Source organism: Rhinichthys klamathensis, unplaced genomic scaffold, assembly GCF_029890125.1.
Source record: "Rhinichthys klamathensis goyatoka isolate OS25496 unplaced genomic scaffold, OSU_Roscu_1.1 h1tg000050l_1, whole genome shotgun sequence".
Taxonomy (NCBI): Eukaryota; Metazoa; Chordata; class Actinopteri; order Cypriniformes; family Leuciscidae; genus Rhinichthys; species Rhinichthys klamathensis.
In genome coordinates, this window is record NW_026606596.1 from 3,506,064 (window position 1) to 3,519,281 (window position 13,218).

General features: G+C 36.3%; 1 protein-coding gene across 4 annotated transcripts in view; it reads left to right on the forward strand.

Annotated features, from left to right (window-relative positions):
- Positions 1–13,218, forward strand: part of cadm2a (cell adhesion molecule 2a) — a 493,856-nt gene that overhangs the window by 244,665 nt on the left and 235,973 nt on the right. For 3 of the 4 annotated variants that reach the window (XM_056247784.1, XM_056247785.1, XM_056247787.1), the window contains exon 2: positions 7,934–7,951. The exons of the other annotated variant lie outside the window; for it this stretch is intronic. In XM_056247784.1, the coding sequence (XP_056103759.1) occupies positions 7,934–7,951 (18 nt within the window). The remainder of the gene's footprint in view (positions 1–7,933; positions 7,952–13,218) is intronic. 4 annotated transcript variants of the gene reach the window in all.

Sequence of the window (13,218 nt, forward strand, 5' to 3'; positions counted from 1 at the left end):
GCAACTTTTAAACCGTCCAGACTGCACTCTACTCGTCCCTGGCAGCTGCTGAAAGAGGTTTGAATCAACGATTAATCAGTTTGACTGTGCTAAATTCTGTGTTATGTTCTACAATGCATACTTCAAGAAAGACATAGCCTACTAGTTCTGTTTGAAGTTAAAGCGCAACACAAAGGGAAGCGGAATATATTATTGTTGTTAATTTTCTGACCACGAATGACACATTTTCGGCTTAAGTTGTGTGCAAGGTTAATTTCTTTACTGTCGTTTGCAAATATTTGACATACTTTAATAGTACCTGTTTGGGTAAAACCTATTTGTCATTTGCTAAATTTCATTTTACTGTATTTGCCATGCTTCAATTAGTTTTCCTGTTTTATTGTTCTCCTGGCAGGAGAATTTATTTATTTTCATAATTTTATTTTGTCATAACCTTTTGTTTTTAAGGAGGTAAATGGTACACCTTGGTTGTCATGACAATATAATTCTATCACATTCTTTTGGCAGTGAATGATTTGGGTGGGTTTTTGAGAGCTTGCTTAAAGTTATTACTTATAAATTAGAATATGTTTTTATGTAATAATATAATGTTATCAATATTTTTACATAACAAAATATTCTAATTTATAAGTAATAACTTTAAGCAAGCTCTCAAAAACCCACCCAAATCATTCACTGCCAAAAGAATGTGATAAAATTATATTGTCATGAGAACCAAGGTTTATATATATATAAAAAATTTCAGTTCATGACCCCTTTAACTGTTAAAAAATAGCAATGTTAGCTGGCTGGCTCTATTTGACCCAAATGAATTACCCGTAGCTGGGTTTACAGGTCTGCGGTTTTTCACTGTCACACCAGAGCAGACCAAACATTATGCAGCGCTTCTGGCGTCTCCCAGCAATAATCGCGCAAATAGCTTTTTTTTTTTACTTCTGATATGAAACACAGTCGCGGCTTTCAAATTCTGTCCATTTTATCACGAAATTCAAACAATGAATGCAATTTCGACGCTCTCAAATGTGACGTGACAGATTGCTGTAGTGACTCAGTTCAAGCGACAACGAGCGCGAGTCTTTTCTTCCACTTCAATACAATTATGGCGCGAAAATACATGCAGGAACATTAAAAGGTATGTTGAAAGATGAACAACTTAAAAAATTTACAATATCTCATTTAATCGCTCATTCAGTGTTTTAACTGGGGAAAGACGTCAATAAAACAGCTTGTGAACAATATGTCACTTGCATTTACCTCAGGAAAGTTGACTAGTTCCAATTCTCACATATTGTTAGTTACCTATAACTAATTTACTGTTAATATAATATGTACTGTATGTTTGAATACATTTGTAAACTGTCAGCAAAAGCCTAGATTAAGATCAGATTTCCAGAGGACCACCACTTCAGGCTTATACCGTCGGACTCGGACCACTATCATTAAACTTGCCTTTAAATTAAAGAATAATATTGATTATTACTACAATACATAGTAAGTGAAATAAATGATTGATCAAAACTTAGGAATGAGCAAAATGCCTGTAGAATGCCAAATCTGTCCCTTGTAGCAGCCTTTTATATGGGATGTCTCAATTTTCAAACTTGCACAATCCTTCACTCCTTTGATAAATCTTGATTCTGTTATTTCACACTAGTTGGATTAATAGTTAGCGTAGTAGGCCTAACTATTCAGCTACAGCTCTACTGCAGTTCAAAAACGAGGGAGTTTATTCCTAATAAGAATGTTGTCAGGCCTAAATACACAGGAGCCTAAATACACAGTTTAAACATTAAAGTGCCCCTATTATGCTATTTTAAGGTTTCGTAATGTTGTTTTGGAGTCTCCTACAACAGGTTTACATGCATCAAAGGTAAAAAAAAACTATAATTTTCTCATAATATACATTTGCACATCACCAAATTTTCAATGATTCTCAAACGACTGGTCAGATTAATCAATCTCTCTAAATCCCTCCATTCTGCAAGCTACTCTGCTCTGATTGGCCAGACAGCTCAGTCTGTTGTGATTGGTTTACCGAGTACGCATGTCGAAAACAAAAACGCCCATTGCCATAACATCAGCTCTGCTTGTCCTGAGGCTTCCTACACCGTAAACTCATGTGTAAACTAAACACAGTAACGAACAATGACGTCGATTTTACCATATAAATCCGAGTGCAAATCCGAAGAGGAAACATTGGAAGAACTATTCATCAAACCCGAACCTCCATTGCAAGGACGACTCGAGCAGGACGTTTCTTAGTGATACACTACTCAGTTTGAGGTAGCCTACATTATGCAACTGTAATTCCTCACCATCAACATTAACAAGGGCATGTCCATCAATAAACCGATTATTTTACTTGTACTTATTTATTTACCGAGTATTTTTCTAATTTATTGGGGTGAAAACCGTGGAAACTGTATCAATACAGTGCATACATTAGCCGAGCTCTAGCGTGAATGATTGATGTAACATAAACGTTGGTAAAACAAATCTTGCTTAATCTTTCCTTGAAGTAGTGAGAACGACAGATAATCTGCATTAATAGACACAGTTTTAGGTAATAGTGTCCCACAACTGATTAGCAGAAGTATTTCAGTAAGACAGTGATAACATGAGTTAGCCAGTTAACCCTCTGGGGACCAAGGGTTTTTTGAGGCCCTTGGGATGTTTTGACATGCACTGACATTTGTGCTTTTTTCAGTTATTTATAAACATGTTAATGGCAACGGTGTAAATTCACTCTATATAGCACAAACGGGGCTACCATAATGTTTGAGCAAAATGTATGTACATGTTTGTATTTTTGAGAGAATATTATTTATGCATGGTTATTGAAAAACTTAAAAATAAAAGTTTCTGAAATAAGGCCACAAAACACATATTGATTATTTCTTCACAAGACTTTTGAAAAATGTATCACATAGCCTAATATTTGCTCCAAAACTATGTGAGAATCATCCTGACTACTCATTCAGATAAGTCAATAAAGTCTTTTATAATGCGTGTTTAGTGTGAGAAAGCTTTATGCGGGGAGGCGTGATCTCTCATTAATATGTATGGCATTTCACACCTGAGAAAGACAAAGACCCTCCCATAATGGCCCTATTAGGTGCTATCAGGCCATATCATTACGAGGAGCCTTGCACAAAGAATGAGGAGATTTAAAAAAGAATGGCTTTTAGATTGTTTGGATTTATTTACAACACGACATAATCCAAAGATACACAACAAAGGACTGGTTTCTGGTTAAAATTGCTTTTTAATTATATATATATACACACACACACACTGCTTAGAATAAGTGAAAACACCCATGCTAAAGTTGACTAAAGGAATAAAAAATCTTAATGCCTTAATTTAAAAAATGAGGAAAACTCCAACCTTTAGGGAAATGAATAATGTCCCTGAATTCTTTGTGAATGAATAATGTATCGCAAATAATTAAATGTTCTTCTTTAAAATACAGGGTGCATATGTCTGGACACTTCTATCACACACCCTTCACCATATAGACATGGTTTTATTTCAGTTCAAAGTTAGAGTTGGAAACATCTTGAAAAGAAAATAGTCTTTTTCCATAAATGTCTTAGTTTGATCATACATATTTCAAAGTTGAGGATTCATTATTTTGATATAGCTTGCATTGGAACAAACATCTTAGTTGATTAGTTTATTGACAAAACATAAGCTTATTTGATGTCTTTATTTTGAAGCTTATTTGATGCTTATTTGATTTGAAAAACTTTATCCAAAACTAGTCAAAGAAATGTTCTTTTATTTCGTCTGTAACAGTGCGTATCTGTGTGTTCATTCATTCATTCATTCACACACACACAAACACACACACACACACACACAGAAACATGATTCACATTTAAACAGTAGGCTATGCTATTTTTCCGTTTACAGACACTAACGTTATTCTATATCGCGATTAGGACAAAGCACAAAACACTTACACTTCTCAGCTGAATCTGTTGCTCCTCCTCGAAGTGAAAATAAACCAGCCCTTCTGTGGTAAATGTCCCAGGATTATTCCTCATAGCCGCGCAAGACAAATCTTAATCTGACAAAAAAATATTGTGTGTTTACAGTATTTGCCTGGGGGCGTTTATCTATTTTGCAAATGGCCTCAACACATTATCTTATGAATAGCGCGCTCTGCGAGTGGGTGTGAACAAATTAGCGATAATGAGCTGAGACAGGAGAAACTGTACTTCTCTTTAGTTTCAGACAGATTACATTGCAGGAGAATATTTGTTTTAAATGTGAATTGTTTTATTTAAAAGTAGAAATTTATAGCGTTCTTTAGACGTATGTTTCATGTTTGTGTGATAAGTATTAGCAGAGTTTCCGTTCATTTTCCAGACATGTTTCAGAAAGATTTTTGCGGAGACAGAGTGAGCTGAAAGCGCACCCTGTTTATTTTATTTATTTAAAAAAAAAACAACAACAAGGTTTTGATGTTAATGTGAATGTACACAAAAAAAAGAAGACCCTCTATAGTTTATAATCATGTATTGATTTTATTTGTATGACCATAAATGACGGAGTATTTTAAGTCTATGTTGCTGCTATGTGGAAAAAAAACAGCAAAACGTGCCGGCGCGTTCTTGGTCCCCAGAGGGTTAGCAGGAGACCTACACAATATCAAACTCAAAACTAAGTATTTGAACACCATCTTTCAAGAGCAAGCGGTTTGCGAATCCTGCATTGAACTCCGAGATTTGAGAAGCAGTCATCAAATAAAGGGAACACCGCAAAAGTTTAGGATTATACTGCTGTGAAATCGTGGTAAAGCTTAATTTTAACCACTGATTCTTCACATGCTCGTCCTTGGGCAGTGAAATAAAACTGGGTTTACCTTCACATTGTAGAGCACAGCGTCTTCTCGACATGATGCTGTCCAGTATCCACAGGAATCAGCTGCAATGTTTGAGGGGGTTCAAGTTTTCACTGGTGTCTGTGCGCGCAATAAGTGGGCGGGCAATATGCTGATGTTTCGCCTTGACGAAACGGTTATGACTCAATTGAAAAATTATTATTTCATTGCCTCAGAGTCGACTCTCACTTTTGAAAGAAAATAACTTTATATACGATGGACTTTCAGATTTAAAACTTTGCAGGATGTTTTCATTCACTTCGCTATATGTTACACACTACATGAAAGGTAATTTTCAAAAATCCATAATAGGGACCCTTTAACACTGCACTGTGCTTACATACAGGTAAATGTGTAAAATAATTAAATTAAAATGTGTTTTACCTAAAAGATTAAATTAAAATGTATTGTTTTTTAACATTATATTTAATTTAGTGATTCCTCTGCGTACCACTAGAGGTACTCAACTTTGAGAGCCACTGACTTAAAGGGATACTTCAGGATTTAGCATTAAGCTTTGTATTAGTAGAAAACCTGTAGTATTTTCGAATTACCATGCTTTCCACCCTCATATCCCCCTGAGACGAGAGATTTATGTATTTTTTTGTCTGGAAAAAATCCTCAGATGACGCAAAAATCGTCATTTTGCGTCATCTGAGGATTTTTTGGCCAGAGGCTAAAGACTACAGTTAGTAGTAGGGGCTGTTCCGCATGTTCTCAACCCGCCCATAGAGGGTGGGATCTCACTCACAGAATGTACACATAGTGTCAGCCATCATTTTTTGGAAGCTAAGCTAGCAGGCTCTTGTTCTGTGGAGAAAGCGGAGTAGTAGGGGTAGCAGATCCTCAGCTCGAGCTAAGGATCTGAATCAGGTGTGTTAAATAAGGGAGACATACACAATATGCAGAGCAGTGGGTCGCGAGGACTGGAGTTGAGAACCACTGTCGTAGGCTGTGTGTAGTGCGTACCCTACGTTTAGAATTTTTGCATTTCCATTCAAAGGGATGGAAACTGATAGGAAAAACATTAGACTTAAAGGATCATGTGGCTCCCTCTAGTGTACAACATTAACATCACAACGTTCATCTTTTAAATGGCTGACCGTTTATAATTTGCTGTGAGCCTCCCGAGCATCATACTGTACATTTATGAAATACAGCTATTAAGGCATGAACTCAAACAAAAAACGTAAAGCAGCCAACCAAAATAAGAGCCAGGCAGTCAATAGCAGTAGCAGTAGCAGTCAATAAGGCCAGCAGTCAATAGCAGTTGTTAACTCATAGGACCCCGCACCCTGTCAAAACTGACCGCGTGAAGAATTCTGCTCGCTTGTGTTAAGATCTGCTGGACAAAACTCATGCTTGTGGTCAGTCCTGCTCTTGTGAGACCTGTGAGGACTCGCAGTTTTGTTATCCTCGCAACGTGCTGATTTGTGTGCACAATCACGTTTGGGGTTTGTTATTTCTGCAGGTTTATATTTTACGTGCAAGCTTTGTCACTGTGCTCACACTGCTGTAATTTACTTGCATGCTGTCTTGTCCATTATTAGGGACCATAAAAGGCAATGCTCTTGAATCATTGGTTGAATTAGTAAGAAAAAGAAAGGTGTAAAAAAAAATACTATATTGTTGAAATTGTACGAGGAAAGTCCACTGTTGAGTTTACCAGCGTAAGCTGGTGTGCCTCAGCCCTGGACCAATTTAACCCCTGCCTATCGATATCGGTGGAGACATTTAATATCGTTGCATCTCTATTATTATGCATCACAGTGCAGTCATCAGTGAGTTTTCAGTCTGTTTTTTAATCATGGCTGTGATAATTGTGGCGTGGAATTTGTGGAAAGCTGTCCTGTTCTCTCTACCCTTATCCACCTGATTACTAACTTCCTCATGCTACCATGAAAGCTGATGTCCTGGCATTGCCACCCCCACCTGCCCTCTAAATGCCACTCTTAGTCCTTTCCATCAGTTTTTGTCACTAACAGGTCATGAAACGGTAGGGTAAGCAGTTTCGGAGAGGTTAGCAATAGCAAGCTAGCTTTGAAAGCATGAGATCCCACCCTCCCTTCAGAGTGCACTTCAAAATCATGCCTTCTTCAAAACACATGAATGCGCATAGTCAGAGCAGAGTCTGCAAAGCTTCATGAGAGACAGCGTTAAATTACCTCATGTCCCCAAAGCACATAACATTACAATAATATTGAATGTAAACTTAAAGAGCTCTTACTTTTACCACCTGACCGCTGCAGATTCACTTTGGTGTTGATAGTGTTGACATAGAAATGCATAATTCTGAGTCCGAGGACGTGAACAGCTACGGGTAGAACGTCACGGGATGCCATCTCTTAATTACGGTAAATATGACATGGTGTAAACGCAATGGAAACATACCCCCGGTCCTCCTGTGACTCAACTTATCCACCTCTGCTAAGTGTGTATCGCTCATATCAAAATTTAAATACAGCTAATTATAATTACCATAAACTAACCCTAACCCAAACAGACACACATTGACTTCACCTCTGTTAATGAGCAAACTAAATTCAATTTGCAATCTGCATAATCAAAAGGGGTCAGCATGCATATTTCCCTGCTTATTCGTCTCAACATCTAAACTTGGAGTGCAGATCTTTTGCAGGAAATATGATGAACTTCAATTTTATATATCCCTACCTACAGAATCTATATTGTTTTTAAAGAAATGATGACGCTCCAGAGGAAATAATGTTTCATTTCATTAAATTAAATAATTGTTCCACCATGAATAATTAGCAGCAGTCTTCCTTTTCCTACGTTGAATGAAGTAGTTCTTCTCATCAAGGAATAATTGATGTGCTTTTGTAATGTCACCGCAGTTGTGTGACAGTTTTCATCTCAGGAATGCTGACCACCTGAAGAAACCCTTTAATAGCTAGTTAATTAGATTTAACGGTGATTAAATCTAATGGTGAAAATCATTTAAGATTGATTGATTACTTCAGGTCTAATCACCATCTCTTTCTCTCTCTCCTTCTCTTTTTTCTCATGTGCTGTTTGGCTGATCAGATATTCTCGCCGTTTCAGGTAAGCACATTTTCAAATCCTCCTTTATCCTGCTGAAACATCATCAGACTTCATCTGCTGAGGCTGTATTGTGTCTATACTGGTTTTAAACTGTGTTACGAATGCCACTTAAGGAAGGCAAGAAGTCAAGCGCTAATCTGGAAATAGCTCAAATTGGAGGAAGTTGGCGATGTGAGCGATGAGTTTGTTGTTGGGGTAATTGGAATGTTCCAGCGATGAGTGTGGGCTCACGACTGTGTGACGGCCAACACTGCCTCGAGATGAGACGCGAACGGATTCTGTTTAGATGTATCAGAGAATCAGCTAATGAGCCTGCTCAGAATACGGCCCGATTATTTCCAGGGTTTGAATCTCTTTGTCAGGGAGATTAACGTATGTGTGAGGATTTTCTTATTATTTTTCTAAAATTTAAACAAATGAGTTTTGTGTGATGAATTGATGCATGTAGTTGGTGAAGAATGTGACTTGGTGGATGAGGAAATGAGTTGGTGCCAGTGGTTTAAAGGATCTGATTTTCTGTGGCCACATTTTGGCACTACTTATTGGTCTAGGTTTTTTTTTATTTTATTTTTTATTTTTTTTTATATGAATATCATCTATCAGGACTCCAGACTAACTTTTTGCCTTGGTTGCACTGGTGCGCCTAACTTTTTTATTTAGGTGCACCAGCACAAAATTTAGGTGCACTAAAATTTTTCCTCGTCTCGCGTCGCCTTTAACGCCACAATTTCAAGGTCACCTTTTTATCACGCTCCATATACATTCATATATATTATGTAAATGCTTTTAAACAAGAATAATAATAAATAAAAAAATTTGAAGCACAATTATACTGTATATAAAAATATAAATCTTTTAAAAAAAAACATTTAAAGTGCTGTTTTTACATTGTTCAAGTTAGGGCAGGGTATTGACACAAATTTCACAATTCGATTCAATATTGATTATTTTGGATATCAGGTACAGTACATGGCAAATTTTCTCAAGGAAAACAAATCTCTTAACTAATGCTGTAAATTGGGAGTCAGTTGTAGCCCACTATGCTTCATTAGCCTACTATAATATTGAAGGTAAAAATTACCTGATTTGTACACAAACACTTAAATTACACTTTTATTTATTTTTATAATAATAAAGTTATATGAAATATAAACATTTAAATGGTGGCTGCATAAAAACTTGCCAGATTTTTTCAAACAACATGCATTAAATATTGAAAAACATAAAAAAATTATAATGAATATGCAATATGGTGCATATATTTGGCAAAATGCTCCTCCCTAGAGTTAATTTTTCTTGCTAGCTAACGAGTTTATGGGCACTGGATATGTTTTTTTCTGAGGTAAATGTGACGTTACATTACATTGTTTACAAGCGTTTTACTGATGTCTTTCCACGGTTGAAACACTGATTGAGCGATTCCATGTGAAAGATGCGGAAAGTTTCTTCGTCGTCTGTTTTCTTACGTTTATTTAGCTGATGCTGCTGATTGCCGTAACTGATTCTCTGGTGCTCACGTCGCAATTTATTTCAATCACACAGCACGGAGCATTTTAGTCCTACAGGAATATCTGAACCACAGCCAATCAGAGGCAAAGACCCGCCCAATCTCTATCTCTGATTGGTTTAGACCACGATATGATCCAACCATGCGTGCAAGGAGAACAAAAGACTCGTTTGTTGAGAGGCAACGGATGCGATCATGCGAGAACGTTAGGTGCACTGGTGCGACCTAGGAAAAAATTTAGTCGCACCCTTACAAATTTTGGTCGCATATGCGACCAAATTGGTCGCACTCTAGAGCCCTGTTTATACTTCTATCAAACATTTTCCGTACATGTTTTTTGATGACAATCAAATTGCTCTTGCTCTTGTGGCATCTAGAATTGATGAAATGCATGAAGGTTCTCCAGAGCTGTGAGTGTGATCTGAAGAGCAGGTCTTGGGTTGGTTGCTGAAGATGAATCATTAGGATCTCAGAAATTGTATAGTAAAAAGTTCACAAAGCTCTTTGTGTGTGTAAAATTTAGATTTTAGAACCAAACCAATGTTTAGGATTGTTTGTATACAATTTATACATTGCATTTATTTGATCAAAAATTAAGCTGAATTTCCAGGAACCATTACTCCAGTCTTCAGTGTCACATGATCCTTCAGAAATGTCTTTACTGTCACTTTTAATCAAAAAAAGTCTCCGTGCTGAATAACAATTTTCTAAATGATTATTTTTTAAATCTTACTGACCCCAAACTTTTGAACGGTAGTGTAAGTTTGTTTGCTTGTTTATTTATTTATTATATTTATATTTATTGTTATAACATCCAAATATATGTTTTTTTTTTTTTTTAAATAATCGTTTTGTAGGGTTTGAAACTTGATAATTTTGAGTGATTAATACTTAAAAATTCTTCTTCATATAGATTTTGAAGTATGGGCTGCTTTGGTGTAATCATTTTTCATTTGCATCTTACAACTAAGAAATAACAGCAGGCTTTTAGATTCAGTTACCATCCTCTCTTTCTTTGTCATGGTTTCTCTCTTCCTTGCAAACCATTTATCTTCTTTATTTTTCATCTCAGCGGTACCATCACTGTTTACACTCTTAATATATTCCTTATAAACTCATCATGCCTACAACAGTTCCTCCCTGGGATGGAGCGAAAGCAATAAAAAAAAAACTCAGCACGAAGGGATCTTGAAAAAAAAAAGATGCATCAGTATAGCCTAGGGTGATTTAACCGTATTCTTTATAAAGATTCCATGTAGCGGTCACCTGGGGCTAGCTGAGTAGCCACGCCAATTAAATTAGGTAGCAGCAGAACTCCCGCACCCCCTGACTGCATCCTGTTTACCAGCGATCCCTGCGGACACTCTCCGCTCCGCTCTGCTGTGTACAGTAATTGCATTTAGGACAGCTTTGCCTTACAGAGTATTGTAGAGAATGAAAAAGAAAATGTACACCTGAGAAGACAGGCTCTTCAGTATTACAAGTATGGACTACATTACCCAAGAGGCCTTGGTGCAAGGGAATAGTGGAGGGGAGGGAATGCTTGTTCATTTGTTTAAAGTGCCGTCAAAAGGTCATGCCAGAAAGTTCAAACAAAAAGTTTCTAATTACATGGAGGTTTGGATGTTCATGTCCATAGGGGTGAAATTTAAGAACTGAAATGTATGATATGGTTTCATATCGTTCTTAATATAGCCTAATATGGGCTTTTTAGTGCAAGGGACGTATTGAATTATATTTGTATTGAATTATACAGGAGTACTAATGTGCATATTGATTGTGGGTAGGTTATTAATAGGTTGCGCTAGTGTTAGATTACAAGCTCCTGCTGTTGACTGGCTGAATCTTGTTACAGCATCTGTAACTTTTTCCATGTATTATATTTTGTTTGTCGTGTATTTGAGTCACTTGTTTGGGAATCAGACTATACTGCTTATGCTGTATTCTAGGGCTGTAGCTATCGATTATTTTAGTAATTGAGTATTCTACTGATTATTCCATCGATTAATCGAGTAATCGGATAAAAAACTGTGGTAAAATAGATCCAAGTGAACAACAGCCTTTAAAATGACTTAAAATAGGTAACACTTTACAATAAGGTTAATTCGTTAACATTTGTTAACTACCTTAGTTAACATCCTAAGAATGAACAATACTTCTACAGCATTTATTAATTTTAGTTCATATTAATTTCAACATTTACTAATACATTATTCAAATCAAAGGTTGTATTTGTTAACATTAACATGAACTAACATGAACAAACAATGAACAGCTGGATTTATATTATCTAACATTAACAAAGATTAATAAATACAGTTACAAATGTAGCTTGTTCATGGTTAGTTCATGTTGGTTAATACATTAATGTTAACTAATGAAGCTTATTGTAAAGTGTTACCCAAATATATAATAACAAGCAATACATTTTAATAATTCAAAGTAATCATAAGGGTTTTATTGAACAACCCTGTTTAAATACACCATGTAAAATATATGAGATGAACTAATAAACATAACTTATGTACATTACGTGTTAAAACAAATGCCCGGAGAGGGCGCCAACGGCCTGGTTACACTAAACCTAAGACGTGATCAAATCCTTGTGTAATATTGGCCAAACAACATTTAATTCACATGTCAACTTAATCTTTCATATTTGGTCAGTTCTGTCCAATAGAAATGCAGCAGCCGCAGTAATTTCTTGAACAAGAACATGTGCACTGTGCACATCAAAACATGCCTACTCAGTGCAAGGGTTAAACTTTTATTTTGAAATCGCGATGAACAACAATTCGCATTTTCAGAAACATACTTATGTATTCTCCTGTGTTGGCGTAGATTTATAAATGAGTTGCGTTACGAATCTTGTGAAATGGCGCACATTGCGTGCGGATGAACGTTATAAACAACACAAACTCACAACATGCAGAGATGGAGTGCCCGAGACGCATGCCCGAGACGCTCCACGAACTTAAATGATAACAGTGCAACTATGAAACACGCGTCCAAGGTTTTGCGTTCCCAAATGCACATTATTGGAAACCTAAACAAACAGCACATGCCGAGACTGAGTATATGGAGCAGTGCTTACAATGAATGGAGCTAAGGTAATTTTAACATGTATTCTGCACGCGTGTAAATAATTCATTGTCGTGCTTCTTTGTGAAAAAACTAAACAAAAAAAACAGCGCATATATTTATTTAACTGAATCACAGCCTTTGTGATTTCACGATAGCACTATGCTATATTATGATTGTAAATGGTTTTAATTATATCACGTAGCCTTAGAAAACGGTGTAATAATGCAGTTCGTGAATTCTCGTCTGTGGAATGCGCCACTTCCGGTATTTTGCCGGTACTCGACACGGGTAAATTGAAATCGAGGATTTTTTTAAAATCGAGTACTCTACTTTAATCGAGGAATCCTTACATCCCTACTATATAACAGCAAATCAAAATCAAGTTATGATTTTTGATTTGCTTTTTAGTGAATCAAAAACGTACATCGTAACCAGTCAAGCTCATTTGCTTGGGAATCATACTTATCTGCTGATGCTGAATGGACCATTTGTAAGAGTGATTTGTTTGGGAATTTGATTTCAATGGTTGAGGTGTATGTTTTTTGAATCACTAAAAGTGGTTTCACTGGCTAGTGAGAGCCATTAGCTCCAGAATCATATTTCATTGGTTGTGCTGAATATTTATGATTCACTAAAAAAAAACATTTGTTAGAGTCATTTGTTTGTGAATCAGATT